This window comes from Heterodontus francisci, chromosome 20 (assembly GCF_036365525.1).
Source record: "Heterodontus francisci isolate sHetFra1 chromosome 20, sHetFra1.hap1, whole genome shotgun sequence".
Classification (NCBI taxonomy): Eukaryota; Metazoa; Chordata; class Chondrichthyes; order Heterodontiformes; family Heterodontidae; genus Heterodontus; species Heterodontus francisci.
In genome coordinates, this window is record NC_090390.1 from 17,688,443 (window position 1) to 17,708,106 (window position 19,664).

Consider the following 19,664-nt stretch of genomic DNA (forward strand, 5'->3'; position numbering starts at 1 on the left):
ACCATCTGATTCCGTGGCCCTCAATCTGAACCATCTGATTCAGTGGCCCTCAATCTGAACCATCTGATTCTGTGACCCTCAATCTGAACCATCTGATTCCATGGCCCTCAATCTGAACCATCTGATTCTGTGACCCTCAATCTGAACCATCTGATTCCGTGGCCCTCAATCTGAACCATCTGATTCTGTGCCCTCAATCTGAACCATCTGATTCAGTGGCCCTCAATCTGAACCATCTGATTCCGTGGCCCTCAATCTGAACCATCTGATTCCATGGCCCTCAATCTGAACCATCTGATTCCGTGGCCCTCAATCTGAACCATCTGATTCCATGGCCCTCAATCTGATCCATCTGATTCCGTGGCCCGCAATCTGATCCATCTGATTCCGTGGCCCTCAATCTGAACCATCTGATTCTGTGCCCTCAATCTGATCCATCTGATTCTGTGGCCGTCAATCTGAACCATCTGATTCCGTGGCCCTCAATCTGAACCATCTGATTCCGTGGCCCTCAATCTGATCCATCTGATTCCGTGGCCCTCAATCTGAACCATCCGATTCCGTGGCCCTCAATCTGAACCATCTGATTCCGTGGCCCTCAATCTGAACCATCTGATTCCGTGGCCCTCAATCTGAACCATCTGATTCCGTGGCCCTCAATCTGAACCGTCTGATTCCGTGGCCCTCAATCTGAACCGTCTGATTCTGTGCCCTCAATCTGAACCATCTGATTCTGTGCCCTCAATCTGAACCATCTGATTCCGTGGCCCTCAATCTGAACCATCTGATTCCGTGGCCCTCAATCTGAACCATCTGATTCTGTGCCCTCAATCTGAACCATCTGATTCCATGGCCCTCAATCTGAACCATCTGATTCTGTGACCCTCAATCTGAACCATCTGATTCCGTGACCCTCAATCTGAACCATCTGATTCCGTGGCCCTCAATCTGAACCATCTGATTCCGTGGCCCTCAATCTGAACCATCTGATTCCGTGGCCCTCAATCTGAACCATCTGATTCCGTGGCCCTCAATCTGATCCATCTGATTCCGTGACCCTCAATCTGAACCATCTGATTCAGTGGCCCTCAATCTGAACCATCTGATTCCGTGGCCCTCAATCTGAACCATCTGATTCCGTGGCCCTCAATCTGAACCATCTGATTCCATGGCCCTCAATCTGATCCATCTGATTCCGTGGCCCGCAATCTGATCCATCTGATTCCGTGGCCCTCAATCTGAACCATCTGATTCCGTGGCCCTCAATCTGAACCATCTGATTCCGTGGCCCTCAATCTGAACCATCTGATTCCGTGGCCCTCAATCTGAACCGTCTGATTCTGTGCCCTCAATCTGAACCATCTGATTCTGTGCCCTCAATCTGAACCATCTGATTCCGTGGCCCTCAATCTGAACCATCTGATTCTGTGCCCTCAATCTGAACCGTCTGATTCCGTGGCCGTCAATCTGATCCATCTGATTCTGTGGCCGTCAATCTGATCCATCTGATTCCGTGGCCCTCAATCTGATCCATCTGATTCCGTGACCCTCAATCTGAACCATCTGATTCCGTGGCCCTCAATCTGAACCATCTGATTCCGTGGCCCTCAATCTGAACCATCTGATTCCGTGGCCCTCAATCTGAACCATCTGATTCCGTGGCCCTCAATCTGAACCATCTGATTCCGTGGCCCTCAATCTGATCCATCTGATTCTGTGCCCTCAATCTGAACCATCTGATTCCGTGGCCCTCAATCTGAACCATCTGATTCAGTGGCCCTCAATCTGAACCATCTGATTCCGTGGCCCTCAATCTGAACCATCTGATTCCATGGCCCTCAATCTGAACCATCTGATTCAGTGGCCCTCAATCTGAACCATCTGATTCCGTGGCCCTCAATCTGAACCATCTGATTCCGTGGCCCTCAATCTGAACCATCTGATTCCGTGGCCCTCAATCTGATCCATCTGATTCTGTGCCCTCAATCTGAACCATCTGATTCCATGGCCCTCAATCTGAACCATCTGATTCAGTGGCCCTCAATCTGAACCATCTGATTCCGTGGCCCTCAATCTGATCCATCTGATTCCGTGACCCTCAATCTGAACCATCCGATTCCGTGGCCCTCAATCTGAACCATCTGATTCCGTGGCCCTCAATCTGAACCATCTGATTCCGTGGCCCTCAATCTGAACCATCTGATTCCGTGGCCCTCAATCTGATCCATCTGATTCCGTGACCCTCAATCTGAACCATCTGATTCTGTGGCCCTCAATCTGAACCATCTGATTCAGTGGCCCTCAATCTGATCCATCTGATTCAGTGGCCCTCAATCTGATCCATCTGATTCCGTGGCCCTCAATCTGAACCATCTGATTCCGTGGCCCTCAATCTGATCCATCTGATTCCGTGGCCCTCAATCTGAACCATCTGATTCCGTGGCCCTCAATCTGAACCATCTGATTCCGTGGCCCTCAATCTGAACCATCTGATTCAGTGGCCCTCAATCTGAACCATCTGATTCTGTGCCCTCAATCTGATCCATCTGATTCCGTGGCCCTCAATCTGAACCATCTGATTCCGTGGCCCTCAATCTGAACCATCTGATTCCGTGGCCCTCAATCTGAACCATCTGATTCCGTGGCCCTCAATCTGAACCATCTGATTCCGTGGCCCTCAATCTGAACCATCTGATTCCGTGGCCCTCAATCTGAACCATCTGATTCCGTGGCCCTCAATCTGAACCATCTGATTCCGTGGCCCTCAATCTGAACCATCTGATTCCGTGGCCCTCAATCTGATCCATCTGATTCCATGGCCCTCAATCTGAACCATCTGATTCCGTGGCCCTCAATCGGAACCATCTGATTCTGTGCCTTCAATCTGATCCATCTGATTCTGTGCCTTCAATCGGAACCATCTGATTCTGTGCCTTCAATCCGACTCATATGATGCTGTTGCCCTCAATCTAACCCTTTTGACATTTTGCCCTTCTCTTGTCAGGGAAGAACGTCACAAGCGGAAAAGGCAGATGACCGGCAGAGGACCAGCAAGAATACATCCTCTCAGCATGCTTGAGCAGATAGTTCTCAGGATCCTTGGCACCAGTCCCATTTAGCCAGTGGGGCCCAGCACTGCTTAGGCCATCCTGGATGATGGCAAGTTGATGCCTTATGCACCTTCTCCATGAACAGCTCACTTTTATCCTGAAAGGTGCCATGAAATGGCAACTGCAGATGGAGTGATCATAAATCTTTTACTTTCCTACCCATCCCCTTCCCTCACCCCTACCTCCCCTTACTCTTCTGTGCGTTCGGATAGCCAAGAATTGCTGGCTGCTCACCCCCTGCAGCCTTAAGTGGAAGAACGTGAGGAGGAAGAGAGTTCTGAGGAAGAAGCATTGCCACTCGCAGCCATCAGCTCAGATATTGGCACTACGTGAACTTTAGAAGCTCGCTTAGAGTCAAGATCTGCACATGGTAAGTCACCGAGCACAAATTGGCTGCAGCCAAGGCAGGGGGATAGGTTAGCTCATCTGTGACCACCCTGGAGGACAAGGTCGCACACCAGTTCTGCTGAAAGGGACACAGGTAATGACTTTGTTGGAGCGGACTACAGGAAAATGCTAATGAACATGCACACCGAGATGCTTGGTGCATTTGCAGGCCTGCCAGATAGTCACTGGCTAGATACATGGAAATATCTGGCTCCACCATGGCACAGGGCATAGTGCAAAGCTTGGAGCCTATCTTTATCACCATGGAAGTGGTGGGACCTGCATGATGGCACTGCCAGACTGAGTCATGATGGAGTATCTGCTGGCCGCTGTATGAGCTTCCACTGCAGCACTGGTGGGGACATGACGATACATCAGTGCTGCAGTGGAAGCTCAGACAGAGGTCATGAGATCCCTCGTTGCTGACATGCAGGCTTAGCCTGGTACCATCCAGTCTGTGACTGCTGTCATCCAGGCACAGACAGCTGCATCATGGATGTGCATCTTGGTGCTTGATAGGGCATGCAGGCTCTTACAGCAGTCCAGCAATCAGTCCTCCAGCAGGTTATGAGGATTACTGAGGTGCCACCCCATGGGAATGGCAGTAGTACCTTGGAGCACAAAAACCTGCTGTCCTCTCTAACATGGCAACATTCTTGCTCCCACCCTTGCTACTCTGCTACTCTGCCAGTGCCTTTGCTGTTGTCTCTCAGCCAGCCAGCCCCGACTGCTACCACCCATGCTGAGGTAGTGCAGTCCAAAGCCAGGCCCTCAACGCCAGAGCTGTTCGAGGGGGGTCCTCCAAGGTTAGCTGCAGTCTTCCCCAGTCAAAGTCAGCAGCCTTCCACCAGCCATGCTGCAGCCACTGGTGTAGTACTGTATAGGAGAATCAGGATAGGCAAAGGCACCCGCAAGATAACCATTAAGGGGATGCACAAGGGAAGTGAAGCCCCACTATGCAATTCCTCTTGCTCTATCTTGGTGGACATGCTGCATGTGGTCTCCTCCCCTTCTCCTCCTCTTCTTCCTCCTCTTCCCCCCCTGACCCCATGGTGGACTCCAGATACCAGGACATAGTGGCTGGGCTCTCAGAACTGGCAGGTTGTGCAGGATACAGCATACCACCACAACCACGGAGACCCTCTTGGGCCTGTACTTCAGGGATCCCTATCAGTGTTCTAAGCAGCAAAATCTCTGCCTTAGCATACTGATAGCTTGCTCCACGGTGTTATATGCAGCTTCAAGGCTCTTGTTGAAAGCCCTCTGAACTCACGTGGTGGGTTGGTGGATGGGGTCTTGAGTCAATTTTGGAAGGGTTATCTCTCATCACCAAGTAGCCACCCTGTTGTCTGTCTTGGAGGTCCAAAGATGCTGGGTAGTGCAGACTGTCAGAGGATGAAAGCATCGTGGGTATTGCCAGATTAACAGGCGTTCACTGAGATGAATTTCTTGGTGTGGTCACACCCTAATTGCCACAGTGGTAGCATGTGCAGTTGTTTTATTGCTCCCTGTTGATGTGGGTGCCACTCGGAACCCTGTGTGTACAGTCAATAGCACCCTGCACCGTTGGGAAGCTCACTATCCAGGCGAACTCACGTGCCCTTTCAGCCTGGTCTTCACTCCTCAGGGGAAGAGAATGAAGTCTTCTCTCCTGCTATACAGCACTTCTGTCACCTCCCGAGTACTTCTGTGGAAGGCGAACTGTGACACGTTGCTAATGTCGCCAGCTCCTACTTGGAAGGAACAAGTTGCGAAGAATGAAAGGGCGATGGTGATCTTCACTGGCACTGGGAGAGCCGTCCTCGCCCTGGTTTGAGGGCTCCAGGTCTTCATGAAGGAGGTCACAGAACTCCACCACTACCTCCTCAGTAAAGGAAAACCTTGTGAGGCGCTGCGCCTGGCTTATCCCAATGTAGGATTGGTGCTCCAGGAAGACCATCCTGGGGTAGGGCCTTCTAAGGAGAGCCCTCCTTCTCCTCCATACTTGCAGAGGTTCCCTTCTTTGCCGCCTCATCCTCTGCCTGTCCTGTTCATGCTGCAGAGCAATGGCAATGCAACTACTGTCCTTGTACTTACGCAAGGCAATGTAATTCTCTCAGACTTTCTGTGATCAGCTGAATCCTTCAAACTCCTCCAGCAAATCACCACAGTGCTTCCACCAGCTTTGTCTTAGCACAAGTAAGTCAAAAGCATATCAACTGCAACTTGTTGAGCAGCCCTTTAAATAGCCCCAGAACACGGCTAATCATGTTTGTTAATGCTTGTTTTAGGAGTGAATAAGGAAGGTGCTCCCTGCACTTTCATTTGTCAATTTTTGTATTGGTGTAATGCATTAGCCTGTTGACATCAGTGATGTCATGATATTATTCTTTCAACTTCTTAAGGCTCACGAAGGGGACTCACCTGCACGTGCCACTCCAGTGTCCTCACACAGCATAGGCTGTGCGGAAAGCAGCCATCAGCACCTTCTGGACTTCAACTCTGCAGATAGGCCAGTATAGTGGCGCTATGCAAATGAATTTCACAATCTATGATTATTGTGCAGCAATCAGAAGTTTGGCTGCAGATATAGGGTGTGTGCTGATATTGGGATAAGGAATATTGTTAAATAAGAGTTGAGGAAGGTTTAGTTTGCATCTGGCTAACTGTACCTGACCGTGACAGTGACACAGATTGCCAAACTGGAAACATTTTTCCATTTCTGAGCACTGGCACCTTTTGCCCTTTTTTGATAAATTATTTTGATATATGATTTGTGTAGACCCCCATCACCATGTTCAAGAGCCTCCGAATCAAGTTATTGAATAATCCACACAGGCACTTTTTATGCTTTCAGGCGCCAAACTAAACCAAGCTGGTCAGGCAATCATCAACGGTGCCCTCAGTTAGTGGATTACCAAGTGTCAGTCATAGCTCACTGTCATCTCTGAGTCAGAAGGTTGTGGGTTCAAACCCCAAAAGTGTAAGCATAGAGACTAGGCTGACACTTCAGTGCAGTAATAATGGAGTGCTGCATTGCCAGAGGTGCCATCTATCAGAGCCCCTCTGGCCTGTTAGGTGGAGATAAAAGATCCCAAGGCACTATTTAATGATGAGCGGGGGTGTTTTCCCATTGTCCTGGCCAACATTTATCCCTCAATCAACACCTAAAACAGATTATTTGGTCATTTATTTCATTGGGGTTTGTAGGTACCTGCTATGTGCAAAATGGCTGCTGTGTTTCCTACAGCACTTTGTTGGCTGTAAAGTGTTTAGGGATGTCCTGAGGTCCTAAAAGGAGCTATGTAAACTTTCTTTTCCCAAGTCTGCCTCAGAAGGTTGACTGGGTTCCAAATTTGCATCATTAGGTGTGCCACCTTGGGGTCAATGTGACTCAATGATAGCTCTCTCCCTCCATCATGAAGAGCTACAGAGAAAAAGCAGGGGAGTGGGCCTAATTGGATAACTCTTTCAAAAAGCTGACACAAGCACGATGGGCCAAATGGCCTCTTTCTATGCTGTACAATTCTGTGAATAGTCACTGCTTGAACATTAGATAACTGACAAAAAGGGGCTTGAGCTCTCACTAACCAAATGGTCTCCTTCTGTGTTATATCATTTTATGATTTTATCATGGTAAACAGCACAACTCACTAGAAGATGTGTGAATGCATTGGCTCCATTGTCCTTATCAAAACATGGGCACACAGTCCACTTTGTTGAGCACAAGAAAAGGCAGTCTGGACATAGAGTCATTTACGGCACAGAAGGAGACCATTCAACTCATCGAATCCATACCAGCTTTCCATGGAGCTATGCAGTCAGTCCCAGTCCCTGGCTTGATTCCCATAACCCTGCAAGTCTATTTCTCTCAGTTGGCCATCCAACTTCCTCTTGAAGTCATTGATTATCTCCGCTTCCACCTCCCTTGTGGGCAGCGGGTTCCAGGTCATCACCACTCGCTACATAAAAAAGCTCTTCCTCATATTCCCCCTGCATCTTTCACCCAAAACTTTCAATCTGTGTCCCCTAGTCCTTGTACCATTAGTTAATGGGAACAGTTTTTCTTTGTCTAACTTATCTAAACCTGTCATAATCTTGTACATTTCTATTACATCTCTCCTCCATGTCCTTTGTTCTAAGAATAACAAACCCAGTTTTTCCAACCTAACCTTGTAACTAAAATCCCCCTTCCCTGGAACTATTCTGGTAAATCTCTGCACCCTCTCAAGGACCCTCACATCCTTCCTAAAGTGTGGTGACCAGCACTGGATGCAATATTCCAGTTGGGGCCTAAGCAGAGCTTCAGAAAGGTTCAGCATAACTTCCCTGCTTTTGTACACAATGTCTCTATTTGTGAAGCCCAAGATCTCATATATCAATGCATGGAGGATTAGTATTCAAAAAAATCAAACATATCTTTCATAGGAACTGAGGATTTAGGGAAACTCCTATATGGTATTCTTTCCGATTTGTCTATTAGTAAGTCTCCTGACTGACTGATATTTACACTTTTTCTGAGTAAGATACCATTTGGCTAGTCTATTTACAATTCTTCCAAATTATATTTTCTCTGACCAGCATACTGGAGCACTCCCCTAGCTAGTCTATTAGCCTTGTGAATGGGCCTAAATTTGGGATACTCACTAATAACTTATTAATAGGACTACTTTCGGATATCACATTACTGAGCCTCCTGAATAATTCCCTCTCAGTTAGTGACAATCCTGAATAACTCCCACTATTTAGTGAGAGCCCCTCCCTGAGTTGTTCCCTCTCATTGGTCCCTTCATGAACCTTCTGAGTAGCTTCCATTCACTAGTATACTAGTAAGCTTCCTGAGTGAGATTCTTTCCAACTATTTGTGGGTATCCTGACATTTCCTTAGGAAAGTTAACCTTCAGTCTAACTCTAAGTCTTCTCAACTGATGGTTCCTGTTATCACAGGAACCATTAAGTCATTGAAATTCTCAGATGCCTAGCCTTTGGCCCTCCACTGAGCTAGAAGCTTATAGGTTCAAGTCACGTTCCAGGGACCTGAGTACAAAATCTCGACTCCAGTGCCGTACTGTCAGAGTTATTAAATTGAATCCTGTTTGGCCTTTCAGATGGATGTAAAAAATCTCCAGACATTATCTAGAAGCAAAGCATTCTCCTCAGTGTCCTGGCCAATATTTATCCCTCGACCAACAACACTAGAACTTGTTAATAAAAGCAAAATACTGCAGATGCAGGAAATCTGAAATAAAAACAAAAAGTGCTGGAAAATACTCAGCAGGTCTGGCAGCATCGGTGGAGAAAGAAGCAGAGTTAACGGTTCAGGTCAGTGACCTTTCATCAGACAGTTGCTGACCTGACCTAAAACGTTAACTTTGCTTCTCTCTCCACCGATGCTGCTAGACCTGCTGAATATTTTCCAGCACTTTTTGTTTTTATTACACTAGAACTTATTATCTGGTCATAGTCTCAACACTGTTTGTGAAACCTTGCTGTGGGTTATCTGCTGCTCCTACAACACAACAGTGCTATCTATCTATTTATCTGCCATGATAGCTCTGGAGTCATTGATTTGCTTGCCCTCAGTAAAACCTTCACCATCTCCCAAAATTTGGACATCAAAAAACTACATAATTCTCAACAACCATGCACATCAATATGATGATATAGAGATAAAAAGTTAAAAAAAAATTAATGACAGAAAATGATGGCAATAATTAGCATCTAAAAAGAGAAAAGATGTTCTGGAAAATAGCCTGTAGCCAGATCATGAATTAATCATTTCTCTTTTCATATTTTATGTGGGCCTGCTATTACATTTTAAGTCCATGAATCTTTATTTATGGCTTTACTCAAAGACTTCAGATTCTGAGAAGCTTAGAATTTGAGATGATATCCTTTCCAAAACTATCACTCTAACTCACCTGAAAATTACACCTGGTCTACAACTCTCAGCATGCTGCAGCAGCTATCTGTATTTACATCATTGAGAATCTCCCAGGATGATTCTCTTAAGCAATCAAGCACTCAAGCAAGCAATCTGCAGAACAACCTGAAGCATGTCTTTCCTTAGGCTAGAACAGTAATTATACGTTTGTTTTACCAAATAATTTCAGAACAAGTTGGAGCTTGAACTTCAGAACCTTTTTTGAGGTTTTGGGAATATATAGCGGGTCCACATAAAATATGAAAAGAGAAATTATTTGTTCATGATCTGGCTACAGGCTCTTTTCCAGAACATCTTTTGTCTTTTTAGATGCTAATTATTGCCGTTATTTTCTGTCATTTTTTCAAACTTCTACCATTAGTAGCCTTTTTACTTTTTATTTCAATAATAGCATTGTATTGATGTGCAAGGTAACATAATAGGATCCATTTTTCACTTGCATACTTCTGACGCACCGCTTCACTGTCAAAATACGCATTATCAGTTAATCTTGCACACGCAGCAACCAATGATTTACCATCTTTAAAATCTAACCTCACATGCAAACGATTGTTGAATACAAAGTAATGTGAGAAAACTGTTCAGCAGTTTTACAGTAACATAGTGTGATTTCTTCACAATATCGACCAATAGTGTTCCACAAATACCTGCTACAATTCTTCATAAAGTACTGGAAAGTGTGCTCACTAACAAATGGGTATCAGTTCTACGGTAAATTCTCAACACTAGTTTCTAACTAAGATAAAAATGTCAGAAGGTTGTCAAATAATTACAGCTTTGATGCCATCTGTTATGTTTGTGGCTTTTTAACCTCAACATTTTTGTGCTGTTCAGGATCTGAGACCACTTCTTCAATTGTGAGCCCCAGAGTGTGCCTTTAAGCTGTTCACTATTTTGGTAATTTGTCATGTGCTAGGGATCAAATAGAAATACCTTGTTACTATATTTTGGCTTCCCACTTAAATCACATGATAGATCTTCCAGTGGTTGTAAGCTCCTCGATTTGATAGAGGGATGACTCCTGCACTAAAATGCAATGCAAATATTGACTTCTCACCTTTTTCATCTATTTTTGTGAAGTAACTGGGTTTTTAACTCCTTATGTGCTAAAATAAAGAAACCAACACCACAATACATTGTAGACTAAAATACTTCAATTTTGTCACACTTTTCACTATGATCTGAGCTATAATTTGTAGTTTGTACCTTGCAATCCAATCGGCAAATTTGTCCTTCATGAACAATCATGTCACCAGGCGCCTGAAGAAAATGGGGGCAGAAAAAACGCTCCTGTACAGGTTCTTCGCCTTTTGATACACGAGACCTTGTCCTGTCATTTAATACATCACAAACTGCATTACTGTGGACAATTTGGCATTATTCACTTGTATTCTTTATTAGTAAAATGCAAACAGTGAAATATGCTGTCAAATTCAATAAATGCAGAGAACATTGGTCTATACCTAAGAAAAACCTGAGACTTAAGTAGTTATACTTGAATTGCTAGACCATTGTGAAATTGATTCAGCAACAAATTATCTTAAGCATTACCTATGTTTACTTTCTATTTATTGGATATCATTTCACCAATGTGATTTCTTCCTTGAATTATGTATCTCAGCTTCTAATTCTAGCTGGCTATCCATTTTCTTTGATGGTACTGTGTGTCTGTGTTTACCTTCTACTTCTCATCTGGGTTATTGCTGGCATTCAGAAGGCACAGAAGTTGCATTAGAAAATAATTGTGGCAAGATCATTGAGGGAAAGAAACAAACATATTTAAATATGAATGACTGAAGATAAAGGAATTATACTTTGACCTTGAATGCCTTGTATTCACATGTTTCATTCAGCACATTGACCAAATGAAAGCTTTTGCGATTAATGTAAGACAGGGGGATAGATTGTTACCATATTTACCTCCATGTGCCTGTAGTCAATCACACTTGAGGAAAGTAGGGAACAAAGTTAATTGGTGCTATTTGTCTCGCAGTTGATCTGCATAATATAGAAACAGATACCTGCAATTCTACCAGGTTCTTGAAACCAAGGCGACACAGATATTTGGCCCATAATATTCACTTTTCCCCCTCTTGATAATTGAAATGATCCAATAACAAAAATATTCATGATGTTATTACGACCTTTAGTGCAATAAGCACAGCAGTTCAAGTCTGGGTGGGGGTTGGGAGAAGGGTCAATGTGGGTCGGTAGGTATCACCACACATTTCTGTAATTAGCCTCCTCAGAGACTGCCTCACTGTTTAGACCAAGATATGGTCTTTTAAGTAAAACAATCAGCTTTCGTTCAGACATGGCTAGAGTTCTCCACTTGCATGCCTGTATCTTCTATTCATTCCACTCCTACAAAAGGATGGGAGCCAGGATAACAAAAAAATCTCTTGTCACTATTATCTTGTCAGTTTGCTAAATTATGTGGCATGTTCATGTCAGCTTCAAGGTCAACTTAAACCCAACAGTAACCTTGACAAGTTACTAACACCTGGGGCTAAAAGAATTAAATTGAGGTTGCATAGACCAGGTCTATATTCTCTTGAGTATAGGAGATTACAAGTGATCTAATTGAGGTGTTTAAGGTAATTAAAGAATTTGATAGGGTAGAAAGGAAGAAATGATTTTCTCTGATAAGCAAAGTCCAGAACAAGGGAGTATAACCTTAAAATTAGAACTAACCCATTCAGGGTAGTGTAAATAAGCACTTTTTCATACGAAGAGTAGGTGCAAACTTTCTCCCACAAAAAGCTGTTAAGACTAGGTCAATTAAAAATTTCCAAAATGAGATTGACAGATTTTTGTTCTGTAAGGATATTAAGGGATAAGGAACCAATGTGGGTAGATGGTGCTAAGATACAGGTTAACCATGATCTGTGTCGATTGTATGGTGAATATAGTCAATTGTATAGTGAAACAGGTTCATGGGGCTGAACAGGGGTCAGCATTGTGTCCGTACGCAGACACCAGTATCCATGGTAAAAATTTTGAGGTTTGTGACTGGTAATTTCGGGGATGAGAAATTTCCCATTGGCTTCTTCTTCCAGACCAGTCCAACTTTAATAAAATCACAGCTGTCAGTTTCACAGCTGTCAGGTGCTTAGAGCGGAGACAACGTTTCCAATTTGGACAGGTTTGTGGTTTTCCGGTGAGTTCCGATTTTTTTAAGAACCCGCTGGAAACCACGCACTCGTCCAAAGTTCAGAAGTGCAGTCTATGCTCTAAGCACCTGTCAGCTGTGAAACTGACGGCTGCGATTTAAACAAAAATAGAACCAACCACAAAGCAGCTCAGCTGAGAATTACCACTCTCTGCAACTGTCAGAGAGGGAGAGAGAGACAGAGACACAGAAGGAGAGGGACAGAGAGAGGGAGGGAGGGACAGACGGGGGGGGGGGGGCGGACAGAGGGAGAGGGGGCAGGGAGAGAGAGAGGGAGGGGGGAACAGAGAGGGAGAAAGAGGGGCAGAGAGAGAGAGAGGCAGAGACAGAGAGAGCAGCCAGGGAGAGAGAGAGGGAAAGGGCAGAGAAGGCGAGGGGGACAGAAAGAGAGAGAGAGAGGAAAGGGGAAGTTAGGGAGAGAGAGAGATAGAGGGCAGAGAGAGAGAGAGAGGGGACAGAGAGAGAATGGGATAGAGGGAGAGAGAGGGACGGGGGGGGAGAGACAGTGAGACAGAGAGTGAGAGGTGGGGCAGGGAGAGTGACGGGGGACAGAGAGAGAGAGTGGGGAGACAAAGAAAGCGGGGATAGAGATAGACAGGGACAGAGAGAGAGGGACAAGAGAGAGAGGGGGTAAGAGAAAGAGCGGGGTACAGGGAGGGGGACAGACAGAGATGGGAACGGGGGGGACAAAACAGAGAGGGGGGACGACACAGAGAGGGACACAACACAGAGAGGGGGGACAACATAGAGAGGGAGGACAACACAGAGGGGTGAACACAGAGAGGGAGGGGAGAGAGTTACAGAGAGAGAGGGAGAAGAGGGAGAGAGAGCGATCAAGATCACTATCTAAGAAGACATCTATCTGGAATACTCCACATCGCTATTCGTGTGCGGGAAAACATTGACTATTTGTGCAAGCAAAAAAATTTGAGGTCAGACAGTAAATCACTGTCCAACTTACTGACAAGAAAGTAAGTCAATAAATTAGTCTTCTCATTTAAAGCTTCTTCACAAAAATGCACTTTTGTTCTTTTGATTAATAGTAAGATATATTTAAAATGCATTTGTCTTTCTAAAATTGTCTCACCAGCCCCCTGTGTAAGACAAAAATTGTAATATGGCTCCCCACGTGAAAAGGTTGGACACCCTGCTTCAAGCCTTTAACCATGAGTTTTAAAATGACCTAGCAGCTAGGTTATTTTAAAACACAAGTTTAAAGCCTAGTATTATGTAAACTCATTTTAAAATGGGAAACGTCACTTAGGGAATGTCTCAATTTCTGCACTCTGGCACACATTACTTTCACCTGAGACACAAGTTCAGTGACATGTTGAAAGTTTCTGGACTTTTACTTCTATATAAATGTAGCAATTCCGCTGCTATCCATTTGGAATCACACTGTTCCAGAAATTGTTTTGAGGGGAAAACAGGCAAGAAAATCCAAGGATCTCCAGAAGTCCGCACTGTAAATTCCTCATGAATACAACAGTATGATGTAATGGGGCTGAGTGATATTGGCAAAAACAAGATGCTGCTGACCTATATACAATAGCTAGTAAATACAATGTAACAGACAGCTTTAATAAACCTTAATCTATGATGAACTGTCTACAATTCCTTAACAAAATCTATGCTGAATTTGCAATTTTAAGAACTGTCAGGGAAGACATAGTAAAAATTTATGTTGTTTCAATGACCATGTTAGAACAGTCATTAACAGACTTTTTTCCTGCTAATTGGACAAAAGGACAAATTTTATAAGTAGTCAAAGATCAGTAACTGCAACGTGCATCATTTACTATCCAATTTGAGGGCGGATAACCTGAGTGGCCAATGTCATTTGAAAGTTGCCTGTATCATATAATTACATTACGTTAAAAAGTGCATGTTTGCTAACAGATAATAGATTTGGCTTGGACATAAATTGGTTCGTCTGGAGTACAATCTTCGAGATAGTGACTAAACATTTTGTAACTGAATAATGCATACAGTAATAACTGCTAATATTTTTACAGAAATGCTTTTTATTAATAATTATATTGTCAGAACTGAATCAGAATCAGTGATAGACTGAGATATAGACATAAGTGAATTGAAGAGTATCGCTTTATTGGAGGAATTGAAGCGCGCTCTTTATTTGTAATTGTGTTTATCTGATTTTGTCACTAGCTTTAGTGAGCAAATGAGGTTTTGTCCATGAGAGATTCTGTTGTTTCTGTATTTCAGAATCCAGGACCTGGTTTAACAGCCTGTCAAAATGAATAAACTAGTCTTGACTACCTACTGTTAATCTTTCTGTCCCTTCCTCTCCCACTCTGCTTTTCTGTTTTACATGACTCTTCTGAAGTACTATCTGCTTCACCCTATAAAATTCTCCTGATATGGAGATCACTGCCCTTTTGTTGGCCGTGCAGTCTTCAGACACATATTACAAGCAGGTGGAGAAGTTGCACAAACACAGACCATCATGGGTTAAATTGTCTTGCAACAACAGCAGTTGAGAAATGATCCATCTTCCTATTGCTGATTTTTCTACTGCCTCACCTCAACGACCACAATAACAATCCTCTCCTTGAGTTTCATGGTTTATTGGATGAATTTGCACTCTTGACACAGTGTGAATCCACAGAAATCATCCAATAAGGTCCACCTACCACCCCGTGATATGATGTAGCTAGCTCTATTCTGTCAACAAAAGTAATTTGCATTAGCATTGCATACTATTTTGCTTGCTAGCTAGCTAATACAGTTGTACTGCTCTCCATTAATGTTTGTATGTTTAGCTATTTTATTTATAGGGAGAAATGTGTTTTAAATTAGACTGTGTTTTGATGGCATTACATTGGCTATACACTTTATATACAGCTTAATTGCCCCCATGTCCGTGGCTGAGTCAATAATTTTGTCAAATGTCTGTGGTGCAACGTGCCGGCGCCTACCCCTGGGGATGACTGGCCTACTCCTGTTCTTATGTTTTAACATGTGTACACGTATTTACGTATTCAAACTGTAGTGGATCCACCGTCATAGCCTTTATTACTATTTTAATGAACACAGCAGGAAATTACTTCATGGCCTTCATTACTGTTTTTATGAAGATAGCAGGAAATTACTGCCACAATAGTAAACCCATGTTGAAAACTGAGGGTCAAGGTCCAAACTGACTGAATTTGTCATTGCATGTAGCATTCAGGATCCAGATGTTGGTAGATTATTGACAAATTATTGACACCCAAAACGTCTCTTACTTCATGTGTAAGGAAATGTAAGCTCCAAAGAATGGAAAATAATAGGCTATCCAACATGACTAAGACAAACCTACCTTTGGCTCTGAACAGACGGTACTATACGGCTACGTATTGGAGTATTCTGTACCATGAGATGACCAGAGGAACTGATTCTTCCCTATGTAACAGAGAGCATGTTAATACATTCAAAATAGGCTTTGGTCAGAGAATGATTTCAGTAAACACAAATTGTAACAAATGTGCTGGCAACACTGTATCATTCAATGCAGAACACTACTTCAGCCAGACGGCCTGTAGTTATGTTCTAACCTGCAGCACTTTTCCTCACATTAAGCGACCTATGGACTTACTACAGTATGGCCCTGAATTTCCAGAATTTTCCCACTGTAACATTGGCGGTAACCCTGGAGAAGTAGCACAAATGGTCAACCATAGTCATTTACACAGTTTCTCAAGGGGTCCAACCGATCCCCCACTGGAGAAAACACATGGAAATTCTAGGCACACGTGTCATTTGTCATGGGCTGCCTTATCACACTTGGGAACATAGGAACAGGAGTAGGCCATTTAGCCCCTCAAGGCTGTTCCACCATTCAATGAAATCATGGCTGAGCTGTGACCTAACTCCATACACCTGCCTTTGCGCCATGTCCCTTCATACCACTGCTTACCAGAAATCTATCAAACTCAAATTTAAAATTAACAAATGATTTAGCACCAATTGTCATTTACGTGAAGAGAGTTCCAAACTTCTACCACCTTTTGCATGTAGAAATATATTCTATCATTACTCTTGAAGGGCCTGGATCTAAATTTTAGGCTATGACCCCTAGTTGTCGATTTTTTCATCAGCAGAAATTGCTTCTTTCTACCTACCCTATCAGTTCCTCTTACTATCTTGAAAAATTCAATCAATTCACCCCTTAACCTTCTAAATTCCGGTAAATGCAACAATAATCTGTGTAATCTCCTCTTTAACCCTTGGAGTCCAGGTATCTAGTAAATCTATGCTGCACTTCTTCCAAGGCCAATGTATTCTTCCTAAGGTGTGGTATAACGAGAGCTTTGTATCACTGCAGCATGACTTCTAATCTCTTGATTTCCAATCCTCTAGATAAAAAAACAGCATTCCATTAGCCTTTTTGATTATATTTTGTACCTGTCCACGACACTTTAATGATCTATGTTCCTGGACCCCTAAGTTTCTTCGGACTTCCACTGCTTCTGGCATTTCACCGTTTAGAAAGTGTTCTATTCTGGAAAGGCAGGTGATGAAGGATAGAACTGGAGCCTAATCCTTACACACACTTTATAACCTTTTACTTATAGAGATAAATATTACAAAATGCACCTCCTAACCCAACCCACACAGTTTCAGTCTGCTCCTATATATAGGCGCCCAATTAATGCCCAGCACTTGAATACAATTAGACATCCCATTAATATACAATTAACACTCTAATTGTTCCTTTTTTGGTCCAAAGTGGATGACCTCACAATTGCCTATATGGAAATCCATTTGTCACACTTTTGCCCTTTCCTGTAATGTTTTACTATGCCTTTGTAATGTTATGCTTCCATCTACACTGCTTACAATGTTGCCTATCTTTGTCCTATCAGCAAACTTGGATATGTGGCTCTCTATTTTTTTATTCATTCACGGGATGTGTGTGTAGCTGGCAACGCTAGCATTTATTGCCCATCCCTAATTATCCTTGAGAAGGTGGTGGTGATCTGCCTTCTTGAACCGCTACAGTACTGTTAGGAAGGGAGTTCCAGGATTGTGGCCCAGCGATGATGAAAGAACAGCGATAGTTCCAAGTCAGTAAGGCGTGTAACTTGGAAAAAACTTGTAGGTGGTGATGTTCCCATGCGCCTGCGGCCCCTGACCTTCTAGATGGTAGCATCATAGAGTCATAGAGTTATACAGCACAGAAACAGGCCCTTTGGCCCATCGTGTCTGTGCCAGCCATCAAGCACCTATCTATTCTAATCCCATTTTCCAGCACTTGGCCCGTAGCCTTGTGTGCTATGGCGTTTCAAGTGCTCATCTAAATACTTCTTAAATGTTGTGACGGTTCCTGCCTCTACCACCCCTTCAGGTAGTGTGTTCCATGTCACGCGTTTGGAAGGTGCTCTGAAAGGAGCCCTGGCGAGCTGTCGCAGTGCATCTAGTAAATAGTACACACTGCAGACATGGTGTGTAAGTGGTAGAGGGAGTGAATGTTTAAGGTGGTGAGTGGGATGCCAATCAAGCAGGATGCTTTGGCCTGGATGGTGTTGAGTTTCTTCAGTATTGTTGGAGCTGCACTCATCTAGGGAAGTGAAGAGTATTCCATCATACTCCTGACTTGTGACTTCTAGATGGTGGACAGGCTTTGGGGAATTAGGAGGTGAGTTACCATAGAATTCCCAGCCTCTGTTAGACCTGCTCTTGTAGCTACTGTATTTATATGGTTGGTCCAAATAATTTTCTGGCCAATAATGACCCTCCAGGATGTTGATGCATGTGGTCCTGTGTTATAGCATCAACAGGTTGGCACCTTATTTATAGGTATGCCTGGTGCTGCTCCTGATCTGCTCTCCTACACTCCTCAATGAACCACGGTCTTCTAGTTTGATAATGGTAGAGTGAAGGATATGTCAGGCCATGAGGTTACAAATTGTTGTGGAATACAATTGTCATGGAAAGATGCATCTGCAACAGATAGGGGATCGATGAGGATGAGATCAAGTAGATTTTTCCCTCATGATGATTTTCTCACCACCTGCCACAGGCCCAGTCTGGCAGATATGTCCGAGCCACTGTTGGTGATTGATATTGAAGTGTCCCACCCAGAGTGCATTCTGTGCCCTTACTACCCTCAGTGCTTCTTCCAAGTGGTGTTCAACATAGAGGATACTGATTCATCAGTTGAGGAAGGGTGGTAAGTGGTAACCCACGAGAGGTTTCTTTGCCCATGCATGACCAGATGCAATGAGATTTCATAGGGTCCAGAGTCAATGTTGTGGATTTCCAAGGCCAATCCCTCCCAACTGTATACTACTGTGCTTCTACCTCTGGTGGGTTTGTCCTGCCAGTGGGTCAAAACATATACAGAGATGGTGGATGTGATTCGGTGATTATGACTATGTCTATGTCGGCTGCAGCATGACTAGTCTGTTAGACAGCTTTCCTAATTTTGGCACAATGCCCAGATGTCAGTGAGGAGGGTCGACTGGGGAGGGTGTGCCTTTTTCCATATCCGGTGCCAGGGTGTCAATCAGGTTTTATTTTTATTCAACATTTCAGTAGCGGTTTGATGCAACTGAGTGGTTTGTTCAGCCATTTCAGATGATGCTAAGAATTAACCATATTGCTGTGGGCTTGGAGTAACATGTTGGCCAGACAGGGTAAGGACAGCAGATTTCCTTCCCTAAAGGACATTCGTGAATCACATGGATTTTTACAACAATTCCAGTAGTTTCATGGTCACCATTACTAAGATTAGCTATTTAATTCCAGATTTATTTAATTAAATTGAAATTCCCCAGTGCTTTGATAGGATTTGAACTCATGTCTCCAGAGCAGTAGTCCAGGTCTCTGAATTACTAGTTCACTATGCTACTGTTCCTGACAATGACTCCAAGCCAGAAAGATTTGAGGTGGAGACATCTACTGCAGACACGTTCACTCAGGACAGTCTCACAGTCCACAAACTCCCACATACTGCAGTCCAGGCACACAACCTGCTTTGCTGATCACCACTGATTTGTACAGTATCAACCCAGGACAGTGAAGCTTATGGATAGTACTGTCTCAATATCACATCAATTCTGCTTGC

The 19,664-nt window shown here is 43.8% G+C and overlaps 1 protein-coding gene across 4 annotated transcripts in view; it reads right to left on the reverse strand.

The window, feature by feature from the left end:
- The window catches only part of mypn (myopalladin), a 414,790-nt gene that overhangs the window by 22,416 nt on the left and 372,710 nt on the right, over positions 1 to 19,664 (reverse strand). For all 4 annotated transcript variants that reach the window (XM_068052409.1, XM_068052411.1, XM_068052412.1 and 1 more), the window contains 2 exons: positions 15,915 to 15,997; positions 10,627 to 10,750 (listed from right to left, as the gene is read on the reverse strand). In XM_068052409.1, coding sequence (XP_067908510.1) covers positions 10,627 to 10,750; positions 15,915 to 15,997 — 207 coding nt within the window. The remainder of the gene's footprint in view (positions 1 to 10,626; positions 10,751 to 15,914; positions 15,998 to 19,664) is intronic.